The sequence below is a fragment of the Chanodichthys erythropterus genome, chromosome 18 (genome assembly GCF_024489055.1).
Source record: "Chanodichthys erythropterus isolate Z2021 chromosome 18, ASM2448905v1, whole genome shotgun sequence".
Lineage (NCBI taxonomy): Eukaryota > Metazoa > Chordata > Actinopteri > Cypriniformes > Xenocyprididae > Chanodichthys > Chanodichthys erythropterus.
The window spans coordinates 21992570-22010901 of NC_090238.1; the positions used below are offsets into that span (position 1 = coordinate 21992570).

Genomic DNA, 18332 nt, shown 5'->3' on the forward strand with positions numbered 1-18332 from the left:
TAAAGTAATAATTGAGTTAGTCCTTAAAGGTGGTAAAGAGGATGTTTTGTTTTATACATTTTTGCAATATTACTTGAAACTGTGTTTACTAACTGATAAAAGACTATTTATTAGGTGCACTGAAAGTAATAATATTAATATACATCATCTGTGCACGAGGTAGGGCCTTAAAAACATCAGCCAATCGCGTAAACGATTGGCCCTCTGGCTTGTCAATCACTGCCGTAACGTTCCTTGTGAGAGACGAGCGCGGCTGCGCGCTCCAGTAACTTTCCAAACTCCACAGGCGCCGCATGCAATGTTTTTGTCAGGAGACAGGAGTAACAGCTGCAGATTATGAGTTACCTGCGGTGAGTCCGACATAATGAATCCACGAACACGACACAGCGAATGCCGGCTGTAAACACTCGTGATCTAATACTTGTGCAGGAGTTTTGGGAGGCGTTCCCTCGAAATGAGCTGTGAAGGAGGGGGGCTGTTCTTACGCATGCGCTCATTTCAAAAACTCACTAACAGTCTTTGGTTTCTCAGTCGACAAAAACATCCTCTTTAGCACCTTTTAAAGAATAGAACAGATTTCAGTGTTTCTAAGAAGCAGATTGTTTGCCACAGTTATCAGTCACTGAATTATGATTGTGTGTGTGAAAAGTGAGTCATGATCACTTACTGTACAACTAGCACACCTCGTTTCACCACTATCACTCTCATACATACCCCTAACCTAACCCTAACCCTAACCCTGAACTCAGGGCGCCATCCAAATGTATCTAGTTATCAGTGTCCCGGTAAAACTAGTGTCCTCATAGACCAGGCTTGTGTCAATCTAACAACACACTGAGATTCTTCAGTCAAGTCAAACATGAAGAACATGTTCTCATGATGTCCTCATAAAACAGGTGTAAAGCTACACACAACCTGACATACTGTGATGAACACACACACATAATGTAATGCATATATAAAGCCATGAACATTACCATGGGTTTTTAAATATTGAAATATTGATTTGAAATGGATCTATTATGTGATCTTGTATATGATCTTAAATCAATATTTCATGTGCACATATTTATTGATCGGAAGCTGTGAATGGTTGACACTGATCATCCTGTCCATGTTTAATTTGCATTAATTACTGTCTAACTGTACATTACCCCTTTGATATATTTCATATATACTGAAGGTTTGCAACTCTTAGTTGAAGTGATTGTATATAAAGCTTTATTTCTTATTTTCAGATAAGCCGTGAGACCCCGCTGTCATCAGTGATGATTGTGCTGCTCTTACTGTGGGACTACACCAGGTAAGTGAGAGTTGTGCTGTAAGAGAATGAGCAAATGTAGCAGAGACTCTTGTGAGATCTAGGCTGTTAACATATTCATTAACATATTTATGTCTAATTTGATGTTTGCAGACTCTCAGTGAGGTTGGACCCTCTGCTCTCAAAATGAACACTCTGTCCCAGTCAGAAGTCAGAGATGTACAGAAGGTATTGTTTTTCTTTTTGGAAATCAAATTAGGCATGTGCTGACAGGAAAATTTGGGCCAATTTTGATAACCAATAATTTTTTATATTTGAAAGGTGATAAATGATACATTGGCAGATAAATCTAAATCCAAATTCTAATATACTTTGAGAGCCTGATTACAAAAACAATAGACCGTGTCCCAAACACTTCAGCATAAATCAAACATATACAGTACAGCAGTCTAGTTTGATCCAGTATAAGATTCCTTTACTTTTACAATTATTTTGACACTACCATTCAAAAGTTTGGGGTCAGTAAGAATTTTTAATGTTTTAAAATAAGTATCTTCTGCTCACCAAGTCTGCATTTATTTGATTAAAAATACAAACAAAAACAGTAATATTGTGAAATATTATTCCAATTTAAAACGGCTGTTTTCTTTGTCAGTATACAGTAAAGTGTAATTTATTCCTGTGATCAAAGCTGCATTTTCAGCATCATTACTCCAGTCTTCAATGTCACATGATCCTTCAGAAATCAATCTAATATGATGATGTGATGCTCAAGAAACATTTATTATTATTATCAATGTTGAAAACGGTTGTGTACAATTTTTTTTCAAAATTCTTCGATGAATAGAAAGTTCAAAAGAACAGCATTTATTTAAAATAGAATATTTTCTAACATTATAATTGTCTTTACTGCCACTTTTGATCAGTTTAACTCATCCTTGATGAATAAAAGTATTGATTAATTTTATTTCTATCCCCCAAAAATAAAATTAAAATTCCTACTGACCCCAAACTTTTGAACGGTAGTGTTTAATGTTACAAAAGATTTAGATTTCAGACAAATGCTGTTCTTTTGAACTTTCTATTCATCATAGCATCATAAAAAAATGTAAATAACTGTTTTCAACATTAATAATAATCATAAATGTTTCTTGAGCAGCAAATCATCATATTAGAATGATTTCTGAAGGATCATGTGACACTGAAGACTGGAGTAACGATGCTGAAAATTCAGCTTTGATCACAGAAATAAATTACACTTTACTGTATATTGACATAGAAAACAGCTGTTTTAATTTGGAATAATATTTCATAATATTACTGTTTTGTTTGTATTTTTAATCAAATAAATGCAGGCTAGGTGAGCAGAAGATACTTATTTTAAAACATTAAAAAAATCATACTGACCCCAAACCTTTGAACGGTAGTGTACATTCATATGGCCAATTTTCTTTATTTAAAAAAAGTGTCAACACTTCACAGTAAAGTTTATTGTTAGTATTAGTTAACATGAGCTAACAATGAATGGACAAATCCTGTCGAAGTTTTATTAATCTTAGCTAAGGTTAATCTCAACATTTCCCAAGACATTTTAGGATCCAGTGTTTTATCTGTTAACCTAAAATATGCGTGTTCATGTTAGTTCACAGTGCATTATTAACTCACATTTACAAGGGTTTTGCTCAGTTGATTCACGTTAGTTAATACAATAACAAATGAGACCTTATTGTAAAGTTGCAAAAAATATATATATTGCCTCACTACTACTACTACTAATAATAATAAATAAAATTAAATAAAAATGCAAACAAGTTATTGGTCAACATTACTTAGGCTACATAAAAAGAAACACAATACATGTGCTATGGATGAATAAAATGAAAGCCTGTTGGGAAATGATTTACTCAAACCATATTGTTGATGAAAATAAGAGCAATACAAGTTGTAATGTTTTTGAAAAAAAAAAAAGTGTATATAAACATCTTTATTAAACATCTTTAGCATTACTGTTTCAAATAACACTGTTTTAGCATGAACCTGAAGAGCTGAATGAACACCCATAAACCAAAGCGCTTTGTTAGATGGTTTTCGCTCAACGGGATGCAACTTATATATGATAAAGTAGATATTTATACAAAAAAATTACAACTTATACCTGCACAAAATCATGCACAGATGTACATGAATTAAGTCACAAAGTGTTCTGGATACGCTCCCCACAACAACACACTAAAAAACGGCAACTAATCCAAAATAATTCACAGCGTTTTCTTACAGTTGTGTTCTCATTATAATGTTATGTATATATGACAGTCCCAGCTATAGTTATTAATGTTATCCATTGCTGTTTGAGTGCGCATGCTGAAGAGATGATCACCGGTAGGCCTACAATGAAGCGCTTTCCTGCCGCGTTCATTAACTCAACCAAATGCATCCTATATGAGTTTAATCAGATATATACACAAAATAAAAAAATACAACTTATAATTCCACAAAAGGCTGCGAATGCACAAGCAAACTGACTGTGCTAGTCATAAAGGTGTAACTCCGCAGATGCGCTCTTCGTGTAACAACGCTCTGATTTCACAGATTTGTGATTCACCGTAACTGTATCTTCCTTCAAGCAGTTCAATACTATCATGGAGAACAACGCACATCATATAATCCATTATTTATCAGTGTTAAAATATCGGCCTAGTTCGGACTGAGAATGATAACATTAAAATGAGCATTTATCGGCCAGTAAGATATGGTGGCTGATATATCATGAATCCCTGATTGGTTATGGCAGTATATTTATAGAGTTTTAACTATATGCATGATTTTAATGTTAACTTATGTCACTGTTTTAAATGTGTAGGTCACTACTATAACGCATTAGTTTGATCACTATTAATACTGAGTGGTTTAAAATGTACCATCATACCTGAAGACATTTGTGTTGAGCATGTGAACACAATAGCCAATCGGATGCGTTTGTTAGTCTGAGTTTTTGCTTAGCGCGAGTGCTGCATGTTGAATCCTTTCATTATAACCAACAAAGTATTGACACAATGCCAATAAAAGATGCACAACGTAGACAGACACACACACACAACTTCATTTATTATAACGGACGTTTCTGCAGAAGTGCAGCTTTGTGTTTCTCGTGTTGTAATCGATAGCTTCAGTGGCTAATATGGCAGCGATCTTTGCTTTCTGTAGGCCTATATAACACATTTGTTTATGCTGCTAACTACACATTGCATAGTTTCTGGATTGACAAATGTATTTATATGTGCAATTAAATCCAATTGATGCTGATAACCATAGCAATGGGTGGAACAAAATAATCTTGATGCTGTGTGTCAAATGATCTTTTTATTAAGTATTGGAGTGTAAATGTAAAAAAATAATAGACCTCCCACTTTTGCAATGTAATGTATTATTTTGTTCATTTGTTCAAACTGGCCACTCAGTGACTTTTTACTTTTAAATGTACAGATATTTAAATATAAAATTGTTCTAAGCTCTTTCTTTTGTCATCTGTCCTGACAGAATTAATTATTTCATTTGTGAATGAATAGGATATGTTAAATTCCAAACTTTTTCTTCGCATTTATTGTGGAAAACCCTGTAATGTAAAATAGTTTTCATTGTATGTTTTCAGTTGACAGTGATCAGTCAGTGTTAATCAGTGTTAAGTTTCTGTACTGCTTCATTTGGATCATCTCTGAATCCTTTGTCTGTAGTAGAATGTTTATTTTTCTTTCTTTACCTTGCTTTCAGGTGAGCCCTGAGAAGGACCAGTTATCAATGGACAATCAAGATGGTGTTAGACGGAGAAGGTAATAAAAAGAGCATTGCATCCTTTTAGAAAATGCTAGTGTAGTGAGAACTTTTTCACATAATCTTTGGGCCTGTTAACACCTGGTCATTTCATGTGTTTTTTTACTGATTTGTTCAAACAATTTCATTTACGATTGGCCACATAAATGTGTCTGTACAGAATCAGGGGCCATATTCACAAAACATCTTAAGGCTAAAAGTAGCTCCTGACATGCCGATTTATGAGAAACTCTATAATCGGCGTGTCAGTCCTAATTTTTGCTCTTAAGAGTATTTCACAAAACATTTTAGTGCTAAAACTAGCTCCCAAATCTGTAAAAGGTTAGGAGTAGTCAAGAGGACTCCTAAATCACTAAGACCAAATCACAAACAATCCTAATGGCCGTTGATGCCAATCCGCCCAAAGACACTGAACACTATTGAGACAATAGCGATAGAGCCTTGGGTGCTGAACCTTTTCTTCATACATGTAATAAATATTTGGATTTATAGATTTGAATTTATGAAAAAATGCCAAAAATCTATAATAAATAAATAAATAAATAAAGTCCAATTACCTGTAGCAGTTGTTTTCACAAATTCACACTTACAAATAATTGAATAGAGTAAAAAACCAAGTGTAATAAGTGTATTTGGCGTCCTGTTCAAGGCGGTCGAGGGATCAGAGTTTGAAAATTTAGCTCAAATCCATATTACTTCCTCATATCTCCACTGAGAGTAAGGAACGGGGTGGCGACGGGATGCAGAAAACGGTCGAGGAAACTATAGGTGAGATCGGCTCTAGTCAGTGTATATATACCTCCTCTCGAGCCAATTAGACTGCTTGAACACGCTCCTCCCAAACTTTGTTTATAAAACATCATTTGACGCTTGAATTCTGCAATCTCTCGAGACGCAGACATGTAAGAGGCTGACAATTAGCTGAACGTATACTAGTTTAATTGACCCTCCGCCAGGAGTTTGTTTGACAAACAATCTAACCAATTATAACGCTAAATCCACCATCCAACCAAAGCTGTCAGGAGTTTAAGATTAACCTCGGTGGACTTGAACTTGAAAAATGGTGTACTGATGTCTTTCTGTGTTTTAAACAACATTCCTTCTGATGTTCATTCATGTTTATTTGATGCTATAAATGAACTAGTAGGAAGAGATGATCGATTCACGAGCCGCTTGAGCGGAGGCGCTACAGCGATCTGTCATCAATTCCCGTGCTATACGCAGATTTAACAGTATTCACATCATTAAAAGCTACCGCTATGAGCTCCATTTTATTGATCATGAGCAGCATCAGCACTGGTCAAATCATTTATTCTCACATTTTTTAATGAAGATGATTGTGTGTTGAGCGTTTTCGACTTTTTAAGTTTCATTTGAGGTATTTTGCACGTCAGCTTACTGAAGAGATACTCATCTGTTCATCTGCGCCAACGCATGCTGCAGTAATGCTGTCATATCTTTCTATAACATGCATATAACACATTCTCACATGTTTATTATTTAGTATTTTTGGGAGGAGTAAAATGTATTATTGTATAAATGTATATACAGCTATGGAAAAAATTAAGAGACCACTTAACATTGATTTCTGAACTTGGAGTGGTCTCTTAATTTTTTCCATAGCTGTATTGTTTTAGACAACGTCCAAAGTGATTTGAGCGATCGGATTTAAATCCGTCTCGAATGCGTTTTGGAGGGCATTTACACCTGGTCTTTCTATTATTGCATAGCAATCCATTCAGAGAAAATGCATGAAGTGACCAGGTGTAAACAGGTTTAAAAAAACGTTTAAACCAAATGAGCTGAAAATATTTTTATATGCCTCATAATAGTGCTGGGCGGTATGACCAAAAATTTATATCACAGTATTTTTCAAAATTATATCGGTTTCACAGTATATGACGGTGTGTGTGTGTATGTATATATATATATGACTGGGCGTTAACCACATTTTCTACTGATTGAGAGAGGAAATACTGCAGTAGATTGACTAGAATGCCCTGTTTTACTGTCATGATGAGTGAATATTGTAGAAAAATTCTACACTAGAGTTAATACAGGTTTACAAAACCCCACAAAATGATGCTGTGGGGAGACAACAACCAATAAAACTCAGACCTGCAACACATTCATTACAGACACATGAATATTAAAATATGACCATGGAGATAGAAAAAAAAGAGTTGAGGGCACCTTAAGCATTTTAAAAATCTAACGCTATATAACAACAAACTGCCAAAAATAGGGAGAAACGCGGAAGAACATTTAAACTAAGGATATTTTCAGTACATTTAAGAGCACTACAGTCTCTGAACAAATGACACACGTAAGTTTAACACAGAAAGCAGTTAAATAAAGCAGTTACATTTTTTACCATTCTTCTTTGAATTGTCAGTCTATTTCTGTGTAGCAGAATAACCCGTCGTGTCATCGCGGTCGTGATCAGACGTACAGTTCAGTGTCCTTTGCATAACGTTACATTTCATTTGAAGAAGACGTGATGAAATATGTGCGAATACACGCTGCTGGCTCATGTTTAGAGCACTAGAGTATATGAAATAGGTCCATAAAAAACGTAAACAGGCTCGCTCCGGTCTATATAATATGATCCATGTGGAGAAAGTTGTTAATCTCATCACGGCGCTCCGCGCAGAAACCGCTCTATCTCGCGTGCTGCTTGAATTCTCAGCTGTAATCAAGGACTGAATCCAAAATCGCCCCCTATAACCTCAAATAGGGCATTATTTGAGGCGACAGCCATTTGTAGTGGTGTCCGAAACCATAGTGGACGTTATTGAGTGCACTCGTTCAATCCCACAATGCACCACAATGAGTGTACAGCCGATGCACACACAACGGCTGTCCGAATTCACTCACTCGTTTTCATTCATTCTTTCAAGTGAACAATATAAGTGGATAACGTAGGGAATAGTGAATGAGGATTTAGGGGGTGATTTCGGACTTACTGTGATGCAATCTCTGCTGTGCTCTCACTACAGTGCACCAGTGAAACGGGACGCTCTCAAACAGTGACGCTGCACCGCGTTCTGAACGTTGGTTAAGCGACACATACCGGTATTGCGGTATCATCAAAATTCATATCATAACAAAAATAAATACCGGTATTCGGTATGAACCGGTATACCGCCCAGCACTACCTCATATAATTTTGGTCTTTGTGTTTTGTTTCATTGCTTTGGCAAAGCATTTCAAACAAACTAAAATCAACAGCACGATGTGGCTTTATCAAACTGCAAAAGCTGATAATTTATTAAGACTGTAGTCCGTTGCGCTCCCCGTTTCAAAGTGGAGATCACACTTTGTTCACTCGATCATCTTGTGATTCGGTGTTTTCCACGTCTCAGTTCACAGGGAATGAATGTAGTGAACTCTATCTCAGCAGTTTAACATGCATTTGGGAACGCAACGAGCACCAGTTACACATTTCACATTCGCATTATTTACAAAATTTGTGTGGCCAGTTGTTTCAAGTATTTCACCTGATTTGTAATAAAATGCATTTATAAACCTATTTTCATTGAAACAGCTTAAGCGAAGAAATGAAAACAGAAATATTGTAATGTCATATTGTAAAATAGTTTTTCATTTACAGTAGTAGTATATTTCTGTCTTGGCAATAATTCTAATAGTCATCTAAAAGTATTAGTTATTATTATTATTATTTTTATTTATTATTAAACAGCATAAAGTTTCATAAATTACTTTTGAAAACAGGTTAAACGAAAGATGTTCTTGTGTTTTAAAATTCTGTTTTTCTTCAAGATGAGATCAGTATGATGGATCCTAATGCCAGTGATCCTGATGAAAGCGTTTCTCAGGATGTTGTTCCTGCTGGAGCTGCACAGGCGTCTCCAGTAATGCTGGTATGTGTTAACTAACAGGTTTATGTTTATTATTATTTTAACCCATTATTATTTTAGATTATTGCCATAAATACAATGCATAGATAAAATTATATATTTATAGTTCAACTTAACATTTGTATTTTCACGAAAGAAAAATGGTTTTAAGTTTTATTTATATCTATTGCTGTAGTGTGTCAGTAGGAAATATCAGTTTATATTTCCAAACATTCCTTTTGCCATTAATTGTAATAATTAATGAGCAATAATCAGTTATTATATACAGAGATTTTTGCACTTATATAGTGCAACTTTTCTATAAGAATATTATTGGAATCAGGGTTGCACCAACATTGTAAATCTGGTTGATACAAATGAGTTTATCATTTTTGTGTTGGTAAAACACTTGGAGATGTTTAAAGGGATAGTTCACCCAAAAATGAAAATGTGATGTTTATCTGCTTACCCCCAGCGCATCCAAGATGTAGGTGACTTTGTTTCTTCAGTCGAACACAAATGATGATTTTTAACTCCAACCATTGCCATCTGACAGCTGTATAATGGGTGTCAATGGGAGCACAATTTATGAGTCAAAAAACATGCACAGACAAATCCAAATTAAACCCTGCGGCTCGTGAAGACACATTGATGTCCTAAGACACAAAACTATCGGTTTGTGTGAGAAACCAAACAGTATTTATATCATTTCTTACCTCTAATACACCATGTCCAACTGCGTTCAGCACTCGGTTAGTGAGGTCTGATCGCGCTCTGACAACAGCAGTGATGTCTCGAGCATATACTTCAATGAGTGCTAGACATTACTTCCGCTGTTAGACTGTGATCAGACCTCACTGGTGTATTAGAGGTAAGAAATTATATAAATACTGTTCAGTTTCTCGCACAAACCGATCTTTTCGTGTCTTAGGACATAAATGTGCCGTCACAAGCCACAGGGTTTCATTTGAATTTGTCTATGTATACGTTTTGACTCTTATAAATTGTGTTTCCATTGACACCCATTATACAGCTGACAGACGGCAACGGTTGGAGTTAAAAATCATCATTTGTGTTCGACTGAAGAAACAAAGTCACCTACATCTTGGATGCGTTGGGGGTAAGCAGATAAACATCACATTTTCATTTTTGGGTGAACTATCCCTTTAACAGGCTGATAACATTTAATCTCCAGAATAATATTTTGTGTCATTTGAAATTTTACTTTTAGATATCAGGTGTATGACCAGTTTTAAGTTCTAGGTATTTGAGAGTTAAATCTTAGTTTCCTGATCAGTATGTAACTGATTTCTTGCAGATGTTCAGAAGATGCCCATTTGGAAAACTGCTGAGTTTGTCAAGGTACCTGAGGTTTAAATTAGAGTACGACCATCATTGTAAGTACATGAGCTTTGATAGAGTGGGAGCTTAATAAAGTATGCATTCATCTATACAGAGAATGAGAGTTCGGCAGAAATTAAAAAACGGAAAGGAAAAGGACAAGACGGAAAGGACAAAAGGTTTGCTGGTCAGATGCTGAAGTTACAGCTGTAATTGATCATTTTAAGTCACATATGACCAAAGGAAAATTGTGGACAAAACACAAGAGATTTTGTAAGAAATCAAGGAATTAGCTTGAAAAGAAAAGCACAAAATAAGTGATGTTGCATTGTGTCTCATTTGATGCTGTTGTATAAGGATTATTATTTTAGTTGTTGGTTATGTTAGTTTCATTCTAGAGCATGAATATACTAAGACTTCACTCTGTAAATCTCTAAAGTTTAACTGTTCTTTAAAGCAGTAGTTTGTCACAAAAACATGACAATTTAATATTCAACATTATTATTGATCTGACTGCATTGACACTATTGTATGAGAACTGAACTGAGCTGGACGATGACATGACTGTTGTCTCCAGAGCTGCTGCTGCTGCTGTATAGATGAAGTGAACTAAATTAATAACTGATGAGTTTTACAACGTAATTGAATCAACACTGAACTGACTCTGGCTGAACAATGACACAATACTCTTCTGCTGTACAGCCCAAACAATCTTTGTTGAACAATGTTCCTGTTATGAGGGCTGCTTTGAAACAATATGTAGTTTAAAAAGCGCTTTATAAATAAAGGTGACTTGACTTGACTTGACTCAACAATTCTGTTCACATTTTTTCAAAGTTTTGAATGGTTGCCATTTCAATATGTCAAAACAGTAATATTGCTGTATGCTTTCTGATTACACAGATTACACAGTTGTCCATGTGTTATTGACCTAGTTTTTTAGTTGTGGATTTCATTTTCCCCTTAAAATGCCATTCCATGATGGTATTACATGGTTAAAACCGGAAAAACTCAATGTTTATGTTGTTATTTTAAGTCATAATTAAAGTACTTCTAATACACACTGGTCCCTGTAATGTTGGAGTGTGTCAGGTGTGTATTGTGTTTAAGATCAGGTACTCATTAATCACCTCAGTCTTAGTAATACACCATGTCGTCAGGTTTGTGTGTTGTGTGTGGTCATGTACCATTAAACACACTGGTCCCTGTAATGTTGGAGTGTGTCAGGTGTGTATTGTGTTTAAGATCAGGTACTCATTAATCACCTCAGTCTTAGTAATACACCATGTCGTCAGGTTTGTGTGTTGTGTGTGGTCATGTACCATTAAACACACTGGTCCCTGTAATGTTGGAGTGTGTCAGGTGTGTATTGTGTTTAAGATCAGGTACTCATTAATCACCTCAGTCTTAGTAATACACCATGTCGTCAGGTTTGTGTGTTGTGTGTGGTCATGTACCATTAAACACACTGGTCCCTGTAATGTTGGAGTGTGTCAGGTGTGTATTGTGTTTAAGATCAGGTACTCATTAATCACCTCAGTCTTAGTAATACACCATGTCGTCAGGTTTGTGTGTTGTGTGTGGTCATGTACCATTAAACACACTGGTCCCTGTAATGTTGGAGTGTGTCAGGTGTGTATTGTATTGAGGAACCGGTACTCATTAATCACCTCAGTCTTAGTAATACACCATGTCGTCAGGTTTGTGTGTTGTGTGTGGTCATGTACCATTAAACACATCCGTCCTTATAATGTTGGAGTGTGTCAGGTGTGTATTGTGTTTAAGATCAGGTACTCATTAATCACCTCAGTCTTGGTAATACACCATATCGTCAGGTTTGTGTGTTGTGTGTGGTCATGTACCTGTAAAACACACTAGTCCTTGTAATCCAGAGAAATGACATGTTTTGTGTATTGTACAATAGGTGTCCTCATAAATCAGGTTGTACCCAAAAATCACAATTATGTCATAGGCGGGAACATTTTTGGATGGGCGGGAATGTCCTTGTATACCACTGATATGTCATGTTGTCATATTTTCCGTTCTGTTGTGTGTAAAGAAACTTTAAAGCCAGATGTGTGATCTGCAGATCAAAACAAAATTTTTGATAGTTTTATCATCACTGTAGGGCATCGGGAAAGGTGTGTCCCCCTAAACCACAATCCTACTGGTTTGAGCATCAAAGTCCTCGTAAACCACAAAAACCAGTATGTGTGTGTGTGTGTGTGTGTGTGTGTGTGTGTGTGTGTGTGTGTGTGTGTGTGTGTGTGTGTGTGTGTGTGTGTGAGAAAAACTTTGCAGGATTTACAATGCTGGTGACCATTAAAACGCATCATAACTGTTTGTGAATATGGTTCATTAGCATATGAGAATGATTTCTGAAGGATCAAGTGATTCAGCTTTGCCATTACAGGAAAAAATTACTTTTACTGTATTTTTTTACTCTATTTTTGATGAATTAAAATCAGCCTTGGTGAGCATAAGAGAATATGATGATAATACTTAGTATATTAAAAGGTTAGTTCACCCAAAAATGAAATTTCTGTCATTAGGTACTCACACTCATGTTATTCCAAACCCGCAAGACCTTTGTCAATCTTCGGAACACAAATTAAGATATTTTTGATGAAATGCGTTTTTTTTTTTATCTCCCATAGAAAGCAACGAAATTACCACATTCAAGGTCTAGAGAAGTAGTAAAGACATTGTTAAAATAGTCAATGTGACTACAGTGGTTCAACCTTAATGTTATGAAGTGACAAGAATACTTTTTGTGTGCAAAAACAAAACAAAAATAATGACTTTATTCTACAGTTTTTCCTCTTCCCTGTCAGTCTCTATGCAGTTGAGGTAGTGAACGCAGTGCAGAGCTTCCGTGTTCTACGTCAGAACGCCGACTCTGTTTTGGCCGGCTTGTGCGTCAGCATCACATGCATGCGTCGTGATGCTCACGTGAACAGCATGGGGTGTAAACACGAAAGCTCTGCACTGCATTCACTGGGTCAAAGCCTTTAATCGTTCTCATTATTTCAAGTACAGGAAATGGTGTTGTAACAGCTGTATATCTCTTTTGTATATCCTGTCATCTCTTGTTCCATCTCTCTCTCTCTCTCTCTCTCTCTCTCTCTCTCTCTCTCTCTCTCTCTCTCTCTCTCTCTCAGGCACACAGTACCTGCAGTGATGTGGAGGGAGGCTCAGGCAAAAGATGCTGAATGGTATGAAAAAAGCTTCCAGTCTAGTCATCCTGTCATCCTGTATCTCCATGGCAATGCTGGAACAAGGTACACAAACACTCAGGAACACGTGATCAACACCACTTTCCAGAGCCCACTCAATCTCAAAAATGATTCAGTGTCCGTTAAAGGCCAATCCACACTGCACCAACATTTTTTGGGGTTTTTTTCAGATCCGTGTGTTACTTTGCCATTGTTTTCGGCGATTGAACATGTTTGTCATCATGAGAATTGATGTTCTGCAATTTGGGGATTTTCCAAGTTGTTCAGCATTTGTCAGTGCAATGTGAATTGGCCTTAAGGCTGGAATACTCTACACAGCTTTTGCCCAGTTTTTTCTCACAATTTATAGTCTGGAGGAGTCAATTCTAGTGGCCAAAAGTCAGAGCCATTCTGCAGATTTGAGTTGACATTTTTCACAGAAAATCACATAGTGTATGATGGGCACAGACTTAGATTATTAAGCTTCAGATTATGATTCCATCCATGCGGAGGATATCAAACATGTTTGATATTTTAAGCATACTGTTTTCATTTGTCATGCGCCATTGTTGTTAGGAGAGTTTGTTGTGTTCAGAACATGATGTGCATGTTTTCTGTTTTTTTTCTCTGTAACCATTTACAAAGTTGGCAAATGTCTGATGCCTTGTGTTTTTAAAATCTTTTCAAATTTGGAAAGTCATGTAGTGTATTTTACAGGCTTTATAAGGATTCTGTCAAATGCAGTTCATCAGATACAGTTGTTTGGTCACTTTACCTCATTATGTTTGTGTGTGTTTCAGAGGAGGGGATCACAGAGTTCAGCTCTACAAGGTAAAAAAAAAAAAAATTGAAAGAAATTTTGTTCAGCAATGATGCATTAAATTGAAAAAAGTAGCAGTAACGTTACAAAAGACTTGTATTTCAAATAAATGCTGTTTGTTTAAAGGTGTTACTGTTTTACTGTATTTTTGATCGCATAAATATAGCCTTGGTGCAACAACCAAACCTTTTAACGGTGATGTATATTTAAGATTTGAAAGCCCTGTCTGCAGGGTTCCTACGCAGTTTGGAAGAAAAGTTTGATTTGAGTAATTTCTAGGTTTGGATGAGAATAGAAAAAGAAAACGGAGTATGGAAAAATATTTGTATTTCCAGACTATTGCCCCTATTTAGTTTTCTAAAATACAAAATTAGGAATTTCTAAAAATACATTTATCATACAAGCAGAGTTTTTTGCTTCCATGGCGTTTGGAAAAAGATCAGTGCTAGACTGGATCTGCTGGAGGGACTCTCTGCTGTGATTAGTTGTTACAATGTTAATGCAGTGAAGTGTAATTATTTGTTAAACAGTGTTTACAAGTATTTTTTATGCTTTATCTAACAGCCAATGAAGGAAAGTCAGTGGACATGAACATTTCCTTCTGTTGCAGTAGGGATTAAAGGTTTAGTAATTTAAATTTACATGACAAAAACGAATAACATTGCACTGTTTTAGCATTGCCATTTTAATAAAATGCAGTGTATTAAACTTGTCTGGGTTTGGTGTTGATTGATTTGTTTGAGCTACAGTAGTTACAAACTTCGGGCAATTTTTTAACAACATAATAGCATACAATACTCAGAGATTCTGACTCAGACTGTAACATACATGTCAACAGTTGGATTTTAAAGGAATAGTTCACCCCAAAATTGTCCTATTTCCTAATTATTTATGCACTCCAATGCCATCCAAGATTTCTTCCCTCAGCTGAAGACAAATTAAGGTTTTGGAGGAAAACATTCCAGGATTTTTCTCCATCTAATGCAAGTGACAGTTGGCCAGTGTAGACCATTTTTAACGATCCAAAATCCATATTTAAGCAGCTTCAAAGGGCTCCACACAACCCCAGAAAATAAGGGTGTTCTCTAGCAAAACGATCAGTCATTTTTAGAAACAAATGAAAAAATGTGATAATTTTTTTTACTACAAATGCTCACCTCTTTCCAGCTTTGTGAAAGAAAGTCATATACATCTTGATGATGGCCTTGGAGTGAGTATATGATCAGGAAATTTTCATTTTTTTCTTTTGAAACCATTTAACAGATTTTAAATATAGTCTGAAAAAGCTACAGAGAAGTCTGGAAATTTGACTCTGGAAAAGTATGGAATTTTAAAAATGGACTGTGTAGGAACCCTATTTTTTTTTTTTTTTTTTTTATCCGTTTGTCTATTTGAGTAATGTCAGACATTTTCTCTTCCTGTCTCTGCAGGTTCTTAGTTCATTAGGCTACCATGTAGTCACATTCGATTATAGAGGTATGTTGGGTGTCATTTTTCAAGTATTATCCTATCATGCAAGTCAGAATCCCATTCCCAGTGCCAGATTGAAGAACCATGTGGTTTTGTTTATTTGTGCAGGTTGGGGTGACTCTGAGGGCAGCCCTTCAGAGAAAGGGATGACGTCAGACGCCCTCTTCCTCTACCAGTGGATAAAGCAGCGGATTGGCCAGAAGCCCCTGCACATCTGGGGTCACTCACTCGGCACAGGGTGAGATGAGCTCCGAGGACGGTGTTCCTTTCTCTAGATGTGGAACTTCTAGTTCTTGGAATAACATTTTAAGCATTCATTTGACATAAAGCAATTGATTGTGTAATTCCCTGTGGCATATCTGAACTGCTGCTGATGCTGTACTTTCCTGTTTTTCCAGAGTTGCCACTAACCTAGTGAGACGGCTTTGTGACAGGGGTACGTGATCATTAGTTTGTGTATACTTATGGGCAGGGATGTTGGAACTGATGACAAAGAGTAGCCAGCAGTGTAAAACTACGATTTGCGTCCAAGCATGAAACTTTCGACTGCCGGTTGTAGCCTGTTGAAGCTTTATCCTTCAGTTGCTAGCATCCATTTACCTACCTTCAAACAAATCGCTTTGATGAAAGGATGAATGCTATGTCACCTAATTATTATTCATGAGCCAGAAGAAGAGCCTAACCTTCTTGTATACATATGCCCATTTAAAATATTGACAATCCAAAAGGTGATTTCCAGGCCTAGAAAATTAATACAATCTTTAAAGGTCATGGACATTTCTATAGTCAATATACACTACCATTCAAAAGTTTGGGGTCAGTAAGATAAGTGAAAGAAATCAATACTTCTATTCAGCAAGGAGGCATTAAATTGATCAGAAGTGATAGTAAAGATATTTATGATGATACAAAAAAAAATCAATGTCAATAAATATTGTATATATAATAAATACTTTTGAACTTTCTGTTCACCAAAGGATCCAGAAAAATGTATCACAGTTTCCACAAACATTTCAAGCAGCACAACTGTTTTCAGCATTGATAAAATTAAGAAATGTTTCTTGAGCATTAAATCAGCATATTAGAATGATTTCTGAAGGATCATGTGACACTGAAATGATGCTGAAAATTCAGCTTTGCCATCACAAATTACACAAGGAAAAAATTTAAATAGAAAACAGTTATTTAAAATTGGAATAATAGTAGTTAATAATAATTCAAATTGATCACATCAAGAACAATGAATGTGAATTTAAGTGCCCTGATCCCCAATGTCGAGTTTAAGAATATAAGTTCTTTATTTCTTGTCAGGAAGGAAGCTGCGAGTGATTTGACTTTTCAGAAATAGACAAGCTTTAATAGGCACTTACTAGATTAAGAGTGAACTTATGTAATCGGCAAACACTTCTAATACTCAAGTTAAGTTACATAAGCCTGTAGTTGAGCCAGTGTTTAAAACATGAAGGAATGATGCAGACTTCTTCCTCTGTGTTTACAGGAACGCCCCCTGACTCGCTGATTTTAGAGTCGCCTTTTACCAATATCAGAGAGGAAGCCAAGAGCCATCCCTTCTCTATGGTGAGAAATCAAGTTCCTTTTCACTCTCACCGTATCATGGATTGGCTTTGTGCCACGAATAAAAACATAACTGACCCTGGACATGTATATATGTTCATTTGAACAGGTTTACAGATATCTACCCGGCTTTGACTGGTTCTTCCTGGATTCTATAACTGCAAACGATATTCGATTTGCCAGTGATGAGAAGTAGGTTCTTATTGTCCTTGATTTATTTGTGATTGTTTACTCTGTGTCCACATAGGGAAACTGTTGAGTGTTTACACAGCACTGTGGCCTTACAGCTGTGTTGAGATAATAATCTCGGCTCTCTGTTCTGTAGCGTTTCACATGCTGGAGGCTTCATCTTTCTCTCAGAACTTGTTTTAGAAACAGTATTTTCTTAGTATTCAGCCCCATGAGGCTGTTGATTCTTCAGACATAGGATGACGTGATCATGTAATTCATTACACAGACCTCCAGTGCAAGTTCCCAGACTGTAATAAGACAAGACCTAAGTCCTGAATCCCTATAAGCCTGTACCTCTTTAGAATTTGGAGTATTTCAAACCCCCAAATTGTCTCTGTCTCTTAGTGTCAAGCACATATCCTGTCCGGTTCTGATCCTGCATGCGGAAGATGACACGGTCGTACCCTTCCAGCTGGGAAAAAAGGTAAAGCATCAATGTCAGATAATGATAGGATTAATTTAAAACTGTATAGATAGTTCAGACTCCAAAATTGTGATCCAAGCATAGCTCATCCAATTAAATTTAATCACTGGTTATAATAAAACCTGCTGTTTAAAAGCACATATGGCATTGCTGATGGTATTTTTTTTTTTCCCCTAACATGTTTCGCAGGCTTTTGCAAAGTTTTGCTGTATACATGTGAGGATGTGTATTAAACATGTTACATATCAAACAAAATCATATACTTATTAAAGTTAGAGTAAAAATGGGTTTGGTTTTTTTCAGAGGG

The 18332-nt window shown here is 36.1% G+C and overlaps 1 protein-coding gene across 2 annotated transcripts in view; it reads left to right on the forward strand.

Moving 5' to 3' along the window:
• Positions 1-18332, forward strand: part of abhd12 (abhydrolase domain containing 12, lysophospholipase) — a 43102-nt gene that overhangs the window by 20895 nt on the left and 3875 nt on the right. Inside the window, exons 4-16 of one of the 2 annotated variants that reach the window (XM_067367213.1) lie at positions 1239-1303; positions 1415-1489; positions 5030-5088; positions 8873-8973; positions 10268-10311; positions 13452-13571; positions 14306-14336; positions 15756-15801; positions 15904-16033; positions 16194-16231; positions 17294-17373; positions 17480-17562; positions 17947-18025. In XM_067367213.1, the coding sequence (XP_067223314.1) occupies positions 5070-5088; positions 8873-8973; positions 10268-10311; positions 13452-13571; positions 14306-14336; positions 15756-15801; positions 15904-16033; positions 16194-16231; positions 17294-17373; positions 17480-17562; positions 17947-18025 (771 nt within the window). In that variant the 5' untranslated portion in view covers positions 1239-1303; positions 1415-1489; positions 5030-5069. The remainder of the gene's footprint in view (positions 1-1238; positions 1304-1414; positions 1490-5029; positions 5089-8872; positions 8974-10267; positions 10312-13451; positions 13572-14305; positions 14337-15755; positions 15802-15903; positions 16034-16193; positions 16232-17293; positions 17374-17479; positions 17563-17946; positions 18026-18332) is intronic. The other variant, XM_067367212.1, reaches the window with a different exon arrangement.